The following is a 19,195-nucleotide window of genomic DNA, read 5'->3' on the forward strand; positions in this document are numbered from 1 at the left end:
GAGAGGTGGGGAAGAAGATTGCAGGTTAGGAAGGCGGTGCTGAGTTCGATGGATTTGACTGAGACAAGGTATTTCCCCTCCCCCCACCTTGTCTCAGTCAAATCCATCGAACTCAGCACCGCCTTCCTAACCTGCAATCTTCTTCCCGACCTCTCCGCCCCCACTCCCGTCTGACCTATCACCCTCACCTTGACCTCTTTCCACCTATCACATTTCCGACGCCCCTCCCCCAAGTCCCTCCTCCCTACCTTTTATCTTAGCCTGCTGGACAAACTTTCCTCATTCCTGAAGAAGGGCTTATGCCCGAAACATCGATTCTCCTGTTCCCTGCATGCTGCCTGACTTGCTGCGCTTTTCCAGCAACACATTTTCAGCTGGGACCAAAGTAGGTCCACTAAATGACAAAATTTGGAGATATATACTGGAATTAAGCACCCAACTAAAAGGGATGTGTAAATTAGTAACTGAGAAATAAGCAAAAGGACAAGGTGTACTCGAAACCTTTCCTGAGGTCCGAGCAGCTGGGAGCTGCGTCCTTGTACAAACCCTGCCTGACAAGCCAGGCTTTGACCCAAAATGAAATGGACTGTACCAAGTTACAATCAGTGGTAACACTTGTGCCTGTATAGACAAAAGGAGAAAAGGCACGTCGGAAGCACTGGACCCAACTCAAACCGTATAAAGACTCCTGTGAACGAACTAATATGATTGACCGTCCGCCAGGCACAGACAGGAACTGTGAGCAAGACAGTGACCAAGGGGAGAGCACTGAGACCACAACCAAGCATACTACAGAGGCCCGGATAAAACTGCTGACAAGACACACAAATCACCTACTGTTGCTGACCTCCGAGTACCATTGTAAAAAATAAAGGCACACTGACTATTAATCTAATTTAACTTTAAGCGTGTACATACTTGATTACATGTTTGCTTATATATTACTGTTTCTAAATGTTGCGATAGCCAGAAATCTGTCAGGATTTGAGGATTATCTCTTTTACAAAACCCACCTTACATGGGAACCAAACTGTCTGTATCCATTGACGCAATTGGTTGACTCCTTATTTGTGGCCACCCCCGTGTGAACCCCTTCCAACTGATACACAATAGATACCTCGGGCACAGCAACGTAAGGGACAGCAACAAAAATACAAAAGGGTGGGTGTGTAGATTTAGTCAAGCCCACTGGCCCATGGGGCCAGCTGCCCCAAGAAGGGGAGGGACGGACCTATTTAAACATTGCTGATTGCCCACTCTGTTTCACGGGGCAGGGATGGGGATGTGTTTATGCCCTGGTACCTAGAAACAGACGAGAATTCTGCGCTGATTGGCAGAACTGGGATCAACATTGGGATATGGGCCTTTGGGATCTCAGTCTTTGGGGGGTGGGGCAGTAGGGGTGCTCAGTGCTAAAAACTGAAACTACAATCTTGGGAAACAATACATAAATGGCTCTACAATCAACCAATGGGGAATTGGCTGAATTCAGACTTTGTGCAGCAGACACGTTACACAGTGGATTATCAGTTAACCCAGCAAGGGGGAGTATGTACAGTCATTGGTGACAAGTGTATAATCCATTCATTTATGAATCTTAACAATATTACTCAGATGATCAAAAACATTCGGATCAGCTAGGTGACTTCAGACAAGGAGCCACAGGAGGTGATAGCTGGCGAGAATGGCTGATAGGCAAACCCTGGTGACCCTATTTGTTGTTCTTATTTCACTCATACTGGTATTCTGCCAAGGCCTCAGATGTTTAAAGCTTTGCTGCAAGGTGTAACGGACGCGGGCTGTGCTAGGAGCAAGCGTCACCACAGAAGAGCCCCCAACGAAACCTGCATTCCTTGACACTACCTCTGTGGGAAATCTCTGAAGTCGCCTCCTTCACCACAAAAGGGGAGTGACGTGGGCGTTGACATGGGGCATGCCGACACGGGGCACACAGACACAAGATGGCAGCTGAACCATAAATTGGTAACTTAGCACACAAGATGGCCGCTGAGTTGGTACATGAAAAAATACAGCAAAGCAAGCACAGATACTGCCTGAGGCTAACAGGATACCAGCACAATAGACACAGCATAGATGATTAGTTTAAGACGGGTGGGGGAGAGAATACACTCGATAACGTCTACTGCCTGCTGAAGTGTCTGAGCCCAGCCACCACCTTCGATAGAAATGTTAACTGAGACTGCTTGCGTCCAAGTGTTAATACTTCAGATCTGGAAAAAGATCTTCCTTCTCAGAATGATCAAAACCACTGAAACTGACAATGATTTTGTAATGTTTCTGTAAACAAACCATGCTGTACAAACAATGACTTGATACTTGGACTATTATACCACAAAATGTATAAAATATCATGACGAGAGTGACAGGAAGCTCGCAGCTGAGAGCTGTGGTGACGAACATTTTTCTCTCTCTCTCTCTCTGGAGCTCCGATTTCTTTGTACAATAAACTTTGTCGTTGAATCCCGATTATGACTCTGAGACTGGTAATTTTCCCCACAACAGTACAAATTGAAAAATTCACTGTTTGAGGTACAGCTCTTTACATCTTATGAATCATGTGCACTTAAAGTGTACTGACTTGCGTGTTTTATCCTAGAACACTTGAAGTATTCAATTTTATAATTTCTTTTGGTAGGTATCACCAATTTTCAAAATGAAAACAGTTGTAAGGAATGGAAATTTCAGTAAATTGATTGAATATATAAGATTTTAAGCAAGGTTTTAAAAGACATTTTTACTTATTGTAAAGGATCTAAAAAGGAGAATGCTTTTGAAGACAACTTATTAAAAGGAAAAGATGCTGGACATTCAGAATTTCAGGTAAGTGTTTTTTGTCGATTTAGCCTGTAAAGTCATAATTCCTACCCTGCAGTACCAACATTGAATTATTACATGTGAGGACCTGTCCTGCTCCCCAGTATGCCATGTTTCTTTTTTTATATAGTTTCATGTGTTATAGAGGACTAGCAATTAAGCTGTAGCAAGAATTGTGCTGTACATTAGGAATGTTTTGTAGCTGTCATTTCCACTTTGGATATAATAGACCTGAAAAACTTTTAAAATCATTTTTCATATTGTTTTCTTTCCTTTCTAAAGGTGGGGACATGCTATGGTACAGGTTACTCAGGCACTTATGACTCTTTGACACTTCTGTCTAGATTAGATTAGATTCCCCACAGTGTGGAAACAGGCCCTTAGGCCCAACAACTCCACACCAACCCTCTGAAGACTAACCCACACAGACCCCTATATTTACCCCTGACTAAGGCACCTAACTCTGGGCAATTTAGCATGGCCAATTCACCTGACCTGCACATCTTTTGTGATTGTGGGAGGAAACGAGAGTATCCGGAGGAAACCCACGCAAACACGGGGAGAATGTGCAAACTCCACACAGATAGTTGCCCAAGGTAGGTATCGAATCCAGGTCCCTGGCACTGTGAGACAGCAGTACTAACCACTAAGCTACCGTGTCACCTAGTTTGGCTTTTCATTGAGTGATCTTGAACATTGCCTATCAGCAGGGTATTGCTGCAACTTTAGTCATTTGGTTCATTGATATTATTGACTTTCAGACATGCTGCTGCGTACGTCACTTATTTTCACCTTTCTTTGTATGGCTCGTGTTCAATCACTCGACTCCAGCAATCAGTATTAAAATGTAGCTTCCGTCAGTTGTCTCCTTTTCTTCTGTAGTTGCGTCTTTCACTCTTTAACTTCCAACCTGTTTTTTGACTGCACTGAGAATAATTTATGGTATTTAACTATAATAGTTAAATACCATAAATTATACTTCAACAAAATTATGAACTGTGGATGCTGGAAATCTGAAACTAAAACAGCTGGAGAAACACAGCAGGTCTGGCAGTATCTACAGAGAGAAAACAGTGTTAATATTGCTAGGTCAGTAACCCTTCTTCAGAACGGAACTCCAGTTTTCTCTCCACAAATGTTGCCAGAGGTGCCAATTTTTCCATCCATTTCTATTTGTTTTGCATTATACTTCAGTTTGGCTCAGCTACGTCACATTTCATAGAATATACAGCTTAGAAACAACTCATTTTGCCTAACTGCTCTATATTTGGAGTCCATAGCCATTCATATTCCTTTTATTTAACACAATCAGCATACCAAACTGTTGCCTTCTCCCTCATGCTCATTTAGACCCACCTAATTGCCTCTGTAACTTTCATGTATTGCGATAAGTTCTTTGAAATACTAGTGCACCTGTCTAGTTGGTTATCTGGAAAAACATTTGCCTGCAAGGATGATAAAGGTAACTCGTTTGAAAAAGCTGACTAGTGACACATCAAGTTAATAACCATCCACTTTAAGTGGAAGGCATTGGTTGGTTGCCTTGATCTATTCTGGAAGTGAAGATAATTCGGCATGACATGGAGAAGCCCAAGATCTATGTTTGACAGCAAGTTCATTTTTGATCTGACAGTTCAACTCCTCCTCAGGATCATATTCATGATTAATCATGATAATGGAGTCCAGAAGAAAGGGTTGAACTATTGGTTAAATATTACAATGGGCACCATTTTCTTCTCCCCAAAACTGCACAGGATTGTTATTAGCAACAGGTCTACACCAAGGCAACAAGTACTGAGTGCCAATTTTACAGTGGCCATTTTCAATATTGCATAGCTTGGCTTATTGAACATAAACACAAAAGCAAATGGGAAATTTTAATATCCCAGAACCTCAAGCCTAAAAATGAAGAGCAAAAAATGGAAACCCTCTGGAAATGTAGTTACTTTTGTTTATACCAGGGCAAGTTGAGGAGGTGAGTCAGGTGAGCAACATGTTCACTTGAAGCAGGTCAGTAACATTACACCTGAATAATGACACCTACCACATCTATGTCTGCAGCCACCTTATGCGGATTTCCAAAACTATTAAAATCTGCTCATTGCTCAGTTTGGAGTCCACCAGGGCCACTCGGCTCCTGACCTCATTTACAGCATTGGTCTAAATTTGGAGAAATGAGCTGAATTCCAAAGGTGAGGTGAGCGTGACTGCCCTTGATGTCAGAACAGCATTTGACATTAAGGAGCACTCTCAAAACTAGAGTTAATGGGAATTAAACATTTTTTGGAGTCATACCTGGCACAAAAGAAAATCATTGTGGTTGTTGTAAGTTAATCATCTCAATCCCAGGACATTTCTGCAGTAGTTTCTCAGTAGTGTGCTTGGTCCAACGACCTTCACCTTCTAGAATGCCCTCCTGCCATCATATGGTCCACTGTAAGAATGTTTTCTGATGATTTCACAAGGTTCAGTACCATTTTTGACACCAGGTACTGAAGCACTACATATCTGTATGCAGCAAGACCAAGATGATATTCATGCTTAAGCTGATAAATAGCAAGCATGCATGCAAGCAAGCAGTTCATGTCACTCAACTGTCACTACCTCCAGCAAAACTGAATCTAACTATCACCTCTTGACATTCAATTTTAAGAGCATTGCTAAATGCCACTATCTACATCTACATCTACTTTTATATCTTTCCCCTCTCACCCTATTGACCAGACTGAAATGGACTTACCATATTAAGAACAGTGGTTTCAAGAACAAGCCAGAAACTTGAAATCCTATGATGAATAGCTTACCTCCTGACTCCTTAGTGTCAGTGCTCCCTCTACAAGGGTCAAATCTGGATGGGTGCAGCTCCATCAATAGAATCATAGAATTGTAGAGATGTACAGCACGGAAACAGACCCTTCGGTCCAACCCGTCCATGGTGATCAGATATCCCAACCCAATCTAGTCCCACCTGCCAGCACCCGGCCCATATCCCTACAAACCCTTCCTATTCATATACCCATCCAAATGCCTTTTAAATATTGCAATTGTACCAGCCTCCACCACTTCCTCTGGCAGCTCATTCCATACACGTACCACCTTCTGTGAAAAAGTTGCCCTTTAGGTCACTTTTATATCTTTCCCCTCTCACCCTAAACCTATGCCCTCTAGTTCTGGACTCCCCAACCCCAGGGAAAAGACTTTGCCTATTTACCCTATCCATGCCTTTCATAATTTTGTAAACCTCTATAAGGTAATCCTTCAGCCTCTGACGCTCCAGGGAAACAGCCCCAGCTTGTTCAGCTCTCCCTGTAGCTCAGATCCTTCAACCCTGGCAGCATCCTTGTAAATTTTTCCTGAACCCTTTCAAGTTTCACAACATCTTTCCGATAGGAAGGAGACCAGAACTGCATGGAATATTCCAACAGTGGCCTAACCAATGTCCTGTACAGCCGCAACATGACCTCCCAACTCCTGTACTCAATACTCTGACCAATAAAAGGAAAGCATACCAAACGCCGTCTTCACTATCCTATCTACCTGTGACTCCACTTTCAAGGAGCTATGAACCTGCACTCCAAGGTCTCTTTGTTTAGCAACACTCCCTAGGACCTTACCATTAAGTGTACAAGTTCTGCTAAGATTTGCTTTCTCAAAATGCAGCACCTCGCATTTATCTGAATTAAACTCAATATTCAACGACCTCAATCTCATCCAGGACAAAGCAGCCTGTGGCCCTGTTCCCCACTTTCAACATTTTATGCCTTCATTATGTATAGTAGTAGCAACGTGACCATCTGCAAGATTCACTGCAGTAACTCATTGAGGCTTCACCAACAGCAGCTTCTAAACTGACTGTGATCACTTTAAAGGACAACAGCAGCAGCTGCATGGGAACACCACAATCTGCAAGTTCCTCTCCAAGCCATACATCATTCTTACTTCGAGCAGTATTGTTAGTCCTTCACTCTTGCTGCGTCAAAATCCTGGGATCCTTTCTTAACAGCACTAGGGTATCCCTATGCCACAATGAATGCAGCAATTCCAGAAACCAGCTCACCATGAAATTTTCTGCGGTAGTGAAAGATGTGTGATAAATGCTGACATAGCCATCAGTGCCACGTATGAAGTAAAAAAGGCACCACTACTCAACAGTCAGCCTCTAAATCCTACTCACTGTTGGGAAATAGAGGCATTTCAAATGAGATTAGGCTGTTTAATTCAGTATATCCCTTGTGCTTCCTGCATTTCTGGATTTCCTATCTGCTGCAATCCTCACTTCCTTCTAAATGTCAGTGCTCTTGAGACTGAAGTTGGCTTTGCCTCATCACATACCCTCCATTATACTTCTAAGTTTTTTCAGTCGGAGCTGAAAAATTATTAGACATCTAATAGTAGAAACTAATGAAAGGCTGAGTAAAGAGAAATGATATAACAAATGAGTAAGTTAAACATATGGCTCTCTGGCCACCAAATTAAAGATAACTTGGAATTTATTAATAAATCTTGGAAGACAATTTTAAAATCTCTCCAACTGACTGGGTGGCTGATTTGGTCAATGTGGAATCACATTGATCTTGAATGGAACACAATCAGGTAGATTGCATAATGAGTGGGAGTTCAGTTGCTTTCAGTCAATTAGGATAGTAATGACATCTTAATGATAAATTGTACAGGAGACACAATGCGTCATAAACTTCATTCTTGCTGACGTTTCAGCTTTGCTCTGCTGAAAAATTGTAAATGTTAAAGTGCGAATTTTAAGATTTTAGAATTTTTAAAATAACCCGCATATTGTTCACCTTTCTAATTTTCACATTTCTTTATTGAATTTGTGACATTTATGATGTTTTAATGTTGCAGTATAATTTCATATTTGTTACTTACAAAAATACATTTTTCCAGACAACTGAACTTCCTGAAGAGGAATTAGAACCTAGAATACAAAAGATAAAGATCACCTTGGGAAATGAGAAGTATGTGTGGTTTACTGGATTGTATAAAGTGTTTTGATTTAAAATTCTGAATTGGGCATTTTACTCCTCTCTTTAAAGATAATGTTTTCTCTTTTGGGTTTCTACTTACCTCTCTTTCAGATTTCCCTCTAATCTTTAATGAAAATGTTCATTTGTCATGCATTTTTGCTTAGAGTTAGCGCCAACGTGAAATATAATGTAACTTTTGAGTTGTTGTGATGTGCAGTGCTTTGCCTGAAAATGTGGTGGGTGCACTTTCAAAAGGGAATTGGGTAAATACTTAAACGTAAAACCTTTCTCAGGCTATGGGGAAAGAGGTGAAGAATAAATAAGTTAGATGATCCTACCAACGAACCAATGGCAGCATTCCATAACAAAATGAATTGTCGAGAAGCAATGTACACATTTCCATTTTATGCCCAAAAGTCACTTGTACCACTTGTACATTGCAATGTTTTACAGCACAGAAACTAGCTATTCTACCTGTCTGAATGATGCAAATATTTATGCTTCACATGAGCTGTCTACTACAGGTTACTTTTGTCGGATCTTTCCTTTTATTTCTTTGACTCTCCTATTCTTAAATACATCTATTTGTTCCACGGACTACTTGGGGCAGTTCGTTCCGCAGACTAACCATGGTGGAAAACAATGTATCTCCTGAAATCACTGCTGAATTTATTAGTGACTATTTTATGTTTATAAGCTCTATTTCATGCATTGCAGTAAACGGAAACATTTTAAATAATTCGTGGGGTTGTCCAGCAATGCTTTCAGTTAAAATACTCTTTCTGAACCAGGTATCCTTCTTCTTTGTGTTTGTTTTAATAACAAAATGTTTACCTTTTTTCCTAGAGATAAACAGTACAAAAGTAACTTTGTTACCAAGGACAGCCAAGAAGAGTCTTTTAGTGATGCTTCATCCTCAACATCAGATGATAAGGTTAATGGAGAGGATAATGGACAACTGGCAATTAGAAAGCCAAGATACTGGTTAGAAATGAAGGGGATGGAAGCATATGTAGAAAAATGCAAGCAGAAAGGTAAATTACGATTTTTGTTCGTAATTGTGTACTTCGCACACAATCTCCGTTTTTTTTCTTTCATAAACTTGCAGGTGGGCAAATCATTTTGAATAATCAGCAGGTATGAAGTTAAAGATTATATTGCCTGCATAGTATGGAAGTGGCACTTCTCTGGAGGTGTTTATTTATAATTCCGTCACCTGCATTCTTGATTATCCAAAAACGATTTTGTGGAAGTTAGGAATTAGTTTTGTGTAAATGATCTAAAATCTAACTTCAGGTTTTGAACTAGCTTTTTGCAGATTCTGAGCTGTAGCTTTGAATTCAGAAAATGAACAGTAGTTATCTCCATGCATAATAACTGAGAGGTTTGCTGTCCATCAAGCTAACTGTTGTGTACCAGCATGAGTCATGGCTCAGTCCTTTAAAACATAGATATAATTAATTTTTTTAAGTCATAGGAAATCTGTATCCACATATGAAAAATATTCTTGGAATTTATATCGGCAAAATACTCACCAAAGTACACTATACTTTGGGTGGGAAGAAGAACTCCATGATGCTGTTTAACAGAACTCTACGAAGTTACATTTAAATCGGTTGAGTTTTCAGGAATCATAATTGCTGTGCAGTTTCAAGAAATGCAGAACGTACTTTGCTCAGGCAGGATTAATAGAGAGAAAGAAAGCTGATATCTCAGATTTCTCTTCAAAAAAATTAAAAGCTAGAGATTTAACATCTTTTAAAGCAAGACAGAAGTGAGAAATCTGTCTTAGAGTGCAAGCAGGAGAAATTAATTGACATTAGGCATAGAGCATTTAAAGAAAATGATAATCAGACAAGTCAAGGGAACACAAGTAGTTCAAGAGGAATTATAAATGCTACCAACAGAAAAATCACCAACTGCCCGGGGTAGGAGAGGGATAGGGACAGGGACAGATGATTATAATCCAAACTCATTGCTGTTAAGTCCAAAAAAAAGGTTAGGAAGTACCTAACCAGAAGTTGAGGTGTTGGTTCTTGTGCTTCCATTTGATTTTTGTTGGAGTAAAGAGGCCAAAGTCAGAAGTTTAATTGGGACATAGATTTGAAATGACAGGTGTCCGGAAGCTCAGACAAACTTTTTTTTTCTTTGCTTACTTTGGCACTGTGTCTCACGTGCATGTGGTGCCCTCCCCTCCGGCACATGTGAGGTGATCCCCACCACCCCCACCAGCGTATGTGCTCCTCTGGCGAGTGTGGGAAGTGCCCCCCCTCCCAAAACACCCCAGCGAATGCGTGTGTAAGGCACACCCCCCCCTCCCCCCGCCCCGTTACGACACTGGGCAAACCCTCCTGCTAAATTTAAAACCAGCAACACAGAAAAGCTTTATCCCGTGCAGTAATCTGTAAAAGTTCGAGTGGCCAAGAACTATTTAAAGTAAAACTTAACTTTATTTCTTAAAGTATAACAGTGAATAATTAACTAACAACTACGTACCATTGCTTATGTAACCCACCTGTTACCTTCTCTCCTATAATACCAGTCCAACGAAACTCCCAATTAAGATTTACAAAACAACGCTTCTTATCTCAAAACCGGACAGCTTTCGGTTCTTGTCTTTAGATTTTCCTATGTCATCTTTTCTTCTGGTTAGGAATTTTTGCTTTCCAGGTTTTTGATCGAAAAGGTGTCTTTTTAAAAGAATTATTTTTCAGGCAGTCTGTTTACATGCTATGTTGTGGCAGTTCTCCTCTCAACTGTTCAATTTTCCCCGGTCTTATACTCCAGAGCATCAGATTGTGTCATTGGCTCTCAAGATTGTCAATAAAACTCAATTCAAACTTGATTGGAGTTTGATATGTTTCGGGTATAATTTAAACCGATTGGCCGAATTTGAATTTGTTTTTGTCTCCAAGCAATGAACTAATCGAGTTGTTCGACTCAGTGTTACATTGTTACCTTTTTGAGTACACTTGGTGCTGTGTCCGGTAGATCTGCTGCTTTTAACGCTCTTTAAGTACAGCTACATAACAACCCCCACCAGCCAACACCCCCACCAACCCCTCATGGCAACCTGTGATGTGCCCTCCCCTCTCCTCGATGTGCACCCTCCTCGTGGAACCCAGACCATTTAGTACACTGTCACTGACAGGTCTGCATAAAAACAGCAAGTCATTATTGTAGGTGAGTTGTTTTGTCCGGTAATGTAGCAATGTGTTGTTTCAGCGTAATGCTTTTAACATTTGACCTGTTTAAGAAGAATATGGTGTGGACTTGTTGGGCCAAAGGGCCTGTTTCCACATGGTAGGGATTCTGTGACTCTATTCTAAATCTGCTGAAAGTTTTGTACCAGCTGCTGATGTGGGAAGGATGATGGCATGTTTGGTGTGATAGAGAAGGACTACACTCGTGGTTCCTACATTACAACAGAATTTTATTGGAATAAAATGCTTTAGGAAGTCATAAGATTGTAAAAGGTGTTTTATAAATGCGAGTTCATACATTCTTTAAAGTTGAAGCTAAAACAATTTATCCAAGCTGAGTGGAGCAACTTTAACTTTGCACCAGCTGGTGTATACTTGACCGAATTATTTGATTTTCTGTGTCTCTTCTGCTTTGCAGTCTTTAAGCACAAATGACTCCAAGCGAATGAAGCAACACCTATTTGCTCCTGTTCATGACCTAAAGGCCTGCGTAGTATTGATTTCGTATGATATGTGCTAAATTTGAATAAGTAAATTTTCTGGTCATGAATGTTTAACTTAATTGTGAAGATTATGTATAAAACCGCATTCTTTTTATTTGCACATCGGATCTGAGCATTGATAGCCTAGGCCCATCCCTACTAGAGCTGGAGCGTATGGTGGTAAACTGCCTTCTTGTCCTGAGAATGTAGAGGCTCCAACAATGTATGTCTCAGAATTTTGAGCCAATTGTAGTCAAAGGAACAGCATTCTGACTTTGAATGTGGCTTGGTGGGAAGTTTGTAGGTGATGCTGTTCCAATGCATCTGCTGACCTGTCCCTCTAGAGGGTAGACATTGTGGATATTGGAGTAGCTTTAGATTAGATTGGATTCCCTACAGTGTGGAAACAGGCCCTTCGGCCCAACAAGTCCACACCGACCCTCCGAAGAGCAACCCACCCAGACCCATTTCCCTACTTTTACCCCTGACTAATGCACCTAACACTACGGGCAATTTAACATGGCCAATTCACCTAACCTGCACATCTTTGGACTGTGGGAGGAAACTGGAGCACCTGGAGGAAACCCACACAGACACAGACAGTTGCCCGAGGCGGGAATTGAATCCGGGTTCCTGACGCTGTGAGGCAGCAGTGCCAGCCACTGAGTTATTGCGGTACATCTTGTGGATGGTGCACACAACAACAACTGTGGATCAGTGGTGAAGGGAATAAATGATGAGGTGCTAATTAGTGGGATGCCTTTCCTTGGATGGTGTTAAGTTTTTTTTGTGTTGTTGGAACTGGACTCATCCAGGCAAATGGGGAGTATTCCATCACACTCCTGACTTGTGACATGTAGCTTGTGGACAGGCTTTGGAGAGTGGGATGTCAGTTGTATATTTGTATTCTGTTGTCTTAGCCCATTTGTAGATTTGAAATATTTCTTTGCAAAACTACAAAATTGTTCAAAAGTTAATCTGGTAATCTTTCTCAGTAGTGAGCAAACCTGTGCAAAAGAAGAGGAAAATGGATACTGTTGACACCGAATTCCCCAGGAAAGGAAGAAAGCTTACAGGTACAGAATTTTTGGCATGTTTTCTAAGGTGGTTAAAGCCTACTATCTTGTGTATGAATCTTGCTCTGCTCTAGGTTGTTCTTTATTTTTTAAACACGACAAGTAGTTTTCTTGTTTAATTTTGGATCCCATCTGGATATATGCTTCTCAAACTAAATCTGTGCTGCTTTATATGCAATTACAACTCCTTTAAAATTATATTTGCCCCATTTCACAATTTAAGACAAGGATCTGGCAAAAGAATGACGCGATAAGTTACAGATTTTGTCGTTATTATAATTTATCACCTGGTATGTGTAAAAGAAATTAACTATTCAGACTACCATTTTCTTTATTGTGGTTGCCAAATAAGGAATATAACTGGAGGAGCATATTTCACGGAACAAGTAAAAGGTTTCTAAAGATGCTTTCTAGGGAAATATAAAAACTCTATTCTGGATGAGGTAAGAGTGGTATAATCTTTATAAAGTTTGTGGCTACACTGAGGAAATTGCCATGGAAATGTGGCAACCTCTGATAAACATGGAATTTTTGGATACAAATTGGAATGTTTGGAAACACAATGGTTTTCAGTTGAATACAACTGGGTTTATGTTCAAAGCACACCTGAATAATGGAGAGTACAAATCTAACTCAGATGTTGCTTTAATATCCATTTATCCGGAATGTATGTTTGTTTGTTTTCATCAAGTAATTGGTCTAATTTCCCACCTACCCTCCTTTTAACCTCCTCGAGATTTCCACCCCCACCGCAAACCCTACTGCATATTCACTGCCTTGCTGCATATTCACCAGCCGCTCTGACCTTCAACTCTGAGGCCAAATGGTCTATCCTCAGTAAAGGGCTCACATTCATGCCCCTCCACACCCACCTCAGTGGGTTCCATGCCCGCCACAACGTGGAGCTCTTTTTCCACTGCCTCCACTTTCGTACAGCCTTCTTCGATAAAGATTTCCAAAGACCCATTCTCCCACCTCCAATCTTCCTCTTGGACATCCACTTCTGGCCTCTTACACACTCTAAACCTTTTTATTGTTGACTACTGATGCGACATCAAACACCTTGATTTCTCCACCTCTCCTCAATCTCGCCCCCTCCGAACATGCAGCACTCCACTCTCTGCACCAATCCCAATTTCACCATCAAACCTACTGATAATGGCTGGGCGGTGGTAGTCTGCAGGATAGACCTCTACGTCGCAGAGACCGAACACTGGTTCTCCGACACCATGACCCCAGCATGGCTCATCAAGCCATTATTTCTCATGCTGTCCATGACCTCGTCACCTCCAGTGATCTCCCCTTCAATTCAATTCTTCACACTTTCTCCAAATCCAGGGGGATAGCCATGGGCACTTGCCCCAGCTATGCCTGCCTGTTTGTTGGTCATGTTGAACATTGCCTCTTTGGTATGTATGCAGGAACTGTTCCCCAATTCTTCTGCCATTACATCGATGACTATTGGTGTTGCATTCTGAACCCAGGCTGAACTGAAGTAGTTCATCAACTTTGTCGACAACTTCCACCACACCTTCAAATTCACTTGGTCCATCTCAGACGCCTCCCTCCCCTTTCTTGCCCTGTCTGTTTCTATCCTGACAATTTATAGATTAACATTTATGATAAATGCCGAGCATCCCAGATGTAATTTTACTTCCAACAATGTTCTTTTTCCGCATGCTGTCATCCAGACAGCCCTCCATTGCACCTCTTCCATTCCCTGCTCCAATGCTCTAAACCTCCCCCCACCAAACATCATAAAGATAAGGTTGTCCTTATCCTCACTTTCCACCCCACCAGCCTCCACATCCAAGTATTAACTTCAAATACTTGCTCCAACCCCAATTAGACACTATCACCCAGAACATCTTCCCCTCCTCACCCCTCTCTGGCTTCTGCAAGGACCGTAATCCTTTGTCACTGCTTGGTTCATCCACACTACCCACCAACCCATCCAGCATCTTCCCTGTAACCGAAAAAAATGCATCACCTGCCTGTACACTACCTCCCTCACCACCATCTAGGGCTCAAAAGTCCTTCCAGGTAAGACCCGTGGTTCTCCTGCATCTCCTCCAACTGCTGCATCCGGTGCTCCCGATGTGGTTTCACTACATTGGTGAGACCAAATGTAGATTCAGTGACTGTGTTTCACTAAGGATTGTTATTGGGCCCTAAGGAGCCAGCCTGACACCCCTGGTCACTGCCCTTTTCCATTCCCTCTCCCACTCCCCATTTGACATGTCCATCCTTGGCCTCCTCCATTGCTACAGATTGCAAATTGGAGGAACAACACTTCCTCTTCTGCCTGGGCAGCCTACAGCCCAGAGTATGTAACATTTGAGTTCTCCAACTTCAAATAACTTACGCCCCATCCCCAGCTCCCTTTCCAGCCCTGTTTCCTCCCTTTCCTTCTACCTCTCACCTCACTGCTTCACTATCACCCCACCCCTAACCTAATCCCATGTCCAGCCCTTACTCTCCTCCCCGCCTCTTTGACCTACCCTTTATCCGACCATTTTTCTTTCCTAACTATCTGCTCCATTCTTCCCACTGATCTATCACAATAACTCCCACCTCATCCACCTATTGCTATCCCATCTACCTTTCCCCCAGCTCTACCCCATCCCACTATTTATTTCTGAGCTCCCTTCCCCCTTCTCAATCCTGATGAAGGGTCCTGACCCGAAACGTTAACCTGTCCACCTCCTGATGCTGCCTAGCTTGCTGTGTTCTCCCAGCCTCCTGTTTGTCTATGTTGAATTTCAGTCTTCTCATCTCGAACTTCAGGGATTGGTGTTTTTCATTAAATTAAGTAAATATTTACTTAATTTAATCATCTAAAATTTATTTTGTTATATGAAGTACATTGTATACACCAACTATTATTAGAATTATGAATTCTGACTTGGTGGGTTAGCACGAGTCCTTTCTCCCTGATACTGGGATTCAAATCAAATCAAGTATGAAGGGACATACTTATAACTGGCTGATGTGAAATTAATTTGAGGGACTGAATCCAGACTGAAATAGCACAAAGCATTTTTTAATTTGTTCTAATTGTAATGTTAGGCCACAAGGTGACTGGTATGATAAGTTGAAGATGTCTTGCTGTTCCAGTGGACACTGTGCCCTTCTGATATTGCAGTTAAAACATATTTAATAAATCAGATTGGACAAAACATTATTATGCATCTCGGCCATACAATAGCTAACCTGGGGACAACGTTTTTTATTTCCTAGAATTTTGAGAAAGGGAGAAATGAGTTTCACCAAAACACGGTTGGTATATTCTTTAAACTTATCACACCTGTGCTTGGAAATGTTTTATTTGCAATGTAGACATGAAAACGTTTGACCCAAAAATGTTGGGAGACACATGACTGAAAAAAATGCCAGAAATATGTTTTGAAAATAAGGGCAAGAATACAACTGATATATTTGACTTCAAACAGGAGACTGAATTATGGATCTGAGCCCTGAAGCAAATGGCTAGAGTGCTCTAACTGAAGCTGCGCCTGGATTTTGCATTCAACAGTGAAGGAACAGTACATACAGTTCATTGCACTAACTGCCGACAGGTTTTCTGTGCTTTCGAATGCAGAGTTGCTATCATCAGGGGCACCATTTACAGGGGATTTGTGGTTGATGAGTTTTGTTTGTATTGCTCAGCCACACACCAGTCAGATTGGAGAACTCTCACTGAGCCTAGTGTTTAGGTCAGCAATTACAAATTAGATTCAAATCACAGACAGAACATTAAATAAGGATTAAGAAAGATCTATTGGATTGAAATAGAAGGGTTTAGAATAAATTCTACATTCTTATTCTGTTGAAATAAGATTCCACACTTGTAAAAAAAAATTTTCAGGATCAAAGAGGTTGTCAAAAATTACAAACAAAAACAGAAGTTGCTGGAAAAGCTCAGCAGGTCTGGCAGTATCTGTGAAGGGAAATCAGAGTTAACATTTTGGGTCTGGTGATCCTTTCTCACAACAGATTTACTGCATCCACAGTTCGTTTGGTTTTGTCAGAATTACAGAATTAATTTCACCCAAGTATAGAAGCTTCAAATCTTTCTGGTAGGTGATTAGTGAATAAGTACCACTTCACAATCTTGTATCAATTTCACTGCTGAGTCTGTTGGTAAGGTCCTGAGGGGGACGTCGACATTGCAGACCAAAGCTTCAGATTTCCTTTCGAGCTGCATCCTGCATGTAGAACTCCTCTTGGAGTTGTTGTCCAGTGTACTTCACTATTAACCTTACTGTTATTAGAATCAGAGTGGTACAGTATGGAAAAAGACCCTTTGGTCCAACTTGTCCATCCGAAATTAATCTAGTCCCATATGTCAGTATTTGGCCTATATCCCTCTAAGGAGAAAGTGAGGGCTGCAGATGCTGGAGATCAGAGCTGAAAATGTGTTGCTGGAAAAGCGCAGCAGGTCAGGCAGCATCCAAGGAACAGGAGAATCGACGTTTCGGGCATAAGCCCTTCCTGAAGAAGGGCTTATGCCCGAAACGTCGATTCTCCTGTTCCTTGGATGCTGCCTGACCTGCTGTGCTTTTCCAGCAACACATTTTCAGCTATATCCCTCTAAACCCTTCCTATTCATATGTCCATCCAGATGCCTTTTAAATGTCCACCTCTGGCAGCTCATTCCAAACATGCACCACCCTCTGCATAAAAAGGTTGCTGCTAAGGTCCCTTCTAAAATCTCTCCCCACCATCTTAAATCAATGTCATCTAGTTTTGGATTCCCCCATCCTGGGGAAATGACCTTGTCTATTCACTCTATTCATGCCCACATGATTTTATAAACTTCTATAACCTCTGAAGGTCCAGAGAAAATAGCCTCAGTCTATTCAGCCTTTTCCTATAGCTAAAATCCTGCTCAAAGATTTACAACATCCCTTGTAAATCTTTTCTGAACACTTTCAAGTTTCATAACAGCTTTCCAGTAGCAGGGAAACCAGAATTGCATGCGGTATTCCAAAAGTGGCCAAACCAATGTCCTGTACAGCTGCAACATGGCCTCTCAACTCCAATGCTCAATGCACTGACCAATAAAGGCAAATATACCAAATGCCTTCTTTACTATGACTCCTTCTACAAATGACTACTACTACAAATGAACTTTCAATGAACTGTGAACCTGCACTGCATTGCTCAACACCATTCCCCAGAGCCTTACACTCTCCAGAGTGTATAAGTCCTCCTCTGATTTGCCTTTCCAAAATGCAGCACCTCACATTTATCTAAGTTAAACTTTATCTGCCAATCCTCAGCCCTATTAGATTATGGTCCTGCTGTTCTGAGGTGGATGAATCCCAGGGATCTGATCAGGTGTACTCTAAACTCTGTGGGAGCTAAAGAAGTTAATGTTGGGCCCCATGCTGAGATACTTGTATTATTGATAACTATAGGTGAGGTGGCAAGAGACTGAACTGCTGGCTAATGTGGTTTAAGAAAGATGGTAAGGAAAAGCCAAGCAGCTATAGACCGGTGAACCTGATAGCAGTGGTGAGAAAGTTGTTGGAGGGGATCCAGAGGGACAAGATTTACATGTATTTAGAAATACATGTTGGGCCGAAGGGCCTGTTGGGATAGGGATTAGGGATAGTCAGCATGGTTTTGTTTGTGGGAAATCATCTCACTAAATTGATTGAGTTTTTTGAAGAAGTAATGAAAAGGATTGATAAGGGCAGAGTGGTGACTTGATCTGTATGGACTTCAGTAAGGTGTTTAACAAGATTCCTGATGGTAGAATGGTTAGCAAGGTTAAATCACATTGAATACAGGAGAACTAACAAAATTTGGCTCGAAAGTTGGAGAGAGGGTGCTGTTAGAGGGTTGTGTTTCAGACTGGAGACCTGAGGCCTGTGACCAGTGCCATAGTGGAAGGATAAATGCTGGATCCACTGCCTTTTGTCATTTATATTGATGTAAGCGGTATTAAAAATAAAGTTGCCATAGTCCTACCGCTGTGTTAAAAAAGACAACTGACCAGTGGGTGGTTCGACCCAAAAGTTGTCATTCTTCGGCTGCAGTGAGAAGTTGAGAAGAAGAGGTCTTCATGTTAACCATAGCTGGTGTGGAAATTGAACCCATGTTGTTGGCGTGTCTCTGCATTACAAACCGATGCCGTATTAACTTCCAAATAAGATTGATTGACTAAGTGAGTAGTCAGACATCTTGTGGTGCTTGAGCGATACTCCGGTCCTTTTTAGTGCTACATATGCAACTAAAATCAGAATCCCTATTGTGTGGAAGCAGGCCATTTGACCCATCAAGATTACACCAGTCCTCCAAAGAGCATGCCACCCAGATTCCCCCCACCCCCCAACTCCGGTTATCCTATCCCTGTAACTCTGCATTTTCCCCAGAATGGGACGATTGGGCGCTGGCGTTTTGGCACGACAGTTTGGGCGCCAGCTAATTGTAGCAGTTTGGGCGCTGACGTTTTGGCACGGCTGTTTGGGCGCCAGCTGATTGCAGCAGTTTGGGCACCGGCATTTTGGCACGGCCGTTTCGGCGCCAGCTGATTTGGCAAGAGCCAATTTGGCAACGCATGTTTTGGCGCTAGGAAAAAAATGTTGATTGATTCATTATCATTCAAA

At 41.7% G+C, this 19,195-nt stretch overlaps 1 protein-coding gene across 4 annotated transcripts in view; it reads left to right on the forward strand.

The window, feature by feature from the left end:
- The window catches only part of znf512 (zinc finger protein 512), a 69,390-nt gene that overhangs the window by 15,221 nt on the left and 34,974 nt on the right, over positions 1 to 19,195 (forward strand). For 3 of the 4 annotated variants that reach the window (XM_043682073.1, XM_043682093.1, XM_043682100.1), the window contains 4 exons: positions 2,771 to 2,841; positions 7,738 to 7,808; positions 8,664 to 8,851; positions 12,498 to 12,578. In XM_043682073.1, the coding sequence (XP_043538008.1) occupies positions 2,771 to 2,841; positions 7,738 to 7,808; positions 8,664 to 8,851; positions 12,498 to 12,578 (411 nt within the window). The remainder of the gene's footprint in view (positions 1 to 2,770; positions 2,842 to 7,737; positions 7,809 to 8,663; positions 8,852 to 12,497; positions 12,579 to 19,195) is intronic. The other variant, XM_043682083.1, reaches the window with a different exon arrangement.

Source organism: Chiloscyllium plagiosum, chromosome 3, assembly GCF_004010195.1.
Source record: "Chiloscyllium plagiosum isolate BGI_BamShark_2017 chromosome 3, ASM401019v2, whole genome shotgun sequence".
Taxonomy (NCBI): Eukaryota; Metazoa; Chordata; class Chondrichthyes; order Orectolobiformes; family Hemiscylliidae; genus Chiloscyllium; species Chiloscyllium plagiosum.